A 596-nucleotide genomic window follows, 5' to 3' on the forward strand; every position below is an offset into this window, starting at 1 on the left:
GGTAAGTTGTTTCAGACATGTTGAAGGATTTGTGTTTGGAAGTGAGTTTTTTTTTCTCTCCTTTTTTTGTAGCAAAAGAGTATTATTTTTTATGTTTTACGCTTGATATACATATTGCTTATGTGGTATATGTACACATGAAGAGAAGTATTACTCTATTTGCAACTTTTAAAAAAATTAACTTTTTAATTATTTCTTATAGGATAGTTAATTCAGTGATGTGATTGTTATCAAAGAAACATTAAATCAGAATGATTTAATCATACTATTGATCTATGTACACAAAGCGTAGAAGTAAAAAGCTGTGTAATTAAAAGGAAAGTATTTTGTACAGCCACTGAAAGAAACATATAGACAAAGAGAAGTTCAGATTCATGCATATCATCTCCTCCTTTTCCCCTCAGGTGGCTGCCATCCGCAAGAAGATCGAAGAGGAACGTAAGATGTTATCGGAGAGGAAGGACCTGGAGGAGGAGGAGAGGAACAAGGTGAAGAGTGACTTGGATAGACATGAAAAAGAGCTGAAGAAGGCCCAGTAAGTCACATTGAATTGGGTATTGAAAGGTTGTTGATTGTTTCTGAGTGTGAATGACAGC

The 596-nt window shown here is 34.6% G+C and overlaps 1 protein-coding gene across 1 annotated transcript in view; it reads left to right on the plus strand.

Moving 5' to 3' along the window:
* The window catches only part of LOC119592801 (kinesin-like protein KIF3A), a 19,500-nt gene that overhangs the window by 6,289 nt on the left and 12,615 nt on the right, over positions 1-596 (plus strand). Inside the window, 1 exon segment of the mRNA XM_037941711.1 lies at positions 405-535. Within this exon segment, the coding sequence (XP_037797639.1) occupies positions 405-535 (131 nt within the window).

The sequence above is a fragment of the Penaeus monodon genome, chromosome 31 (assembly GCF_015228065.2).
Source record: "Penaeus monodon isolate SGIC_2016 chromosome 31, NSTDA_Pmon_1, whole genome shotgun sequence".
NCBI lineage: Eukaryota > Metazoa > Arthropoda > Malacostraca > Decapoda > Penaeidae > Penaeus > Penaeus monodon.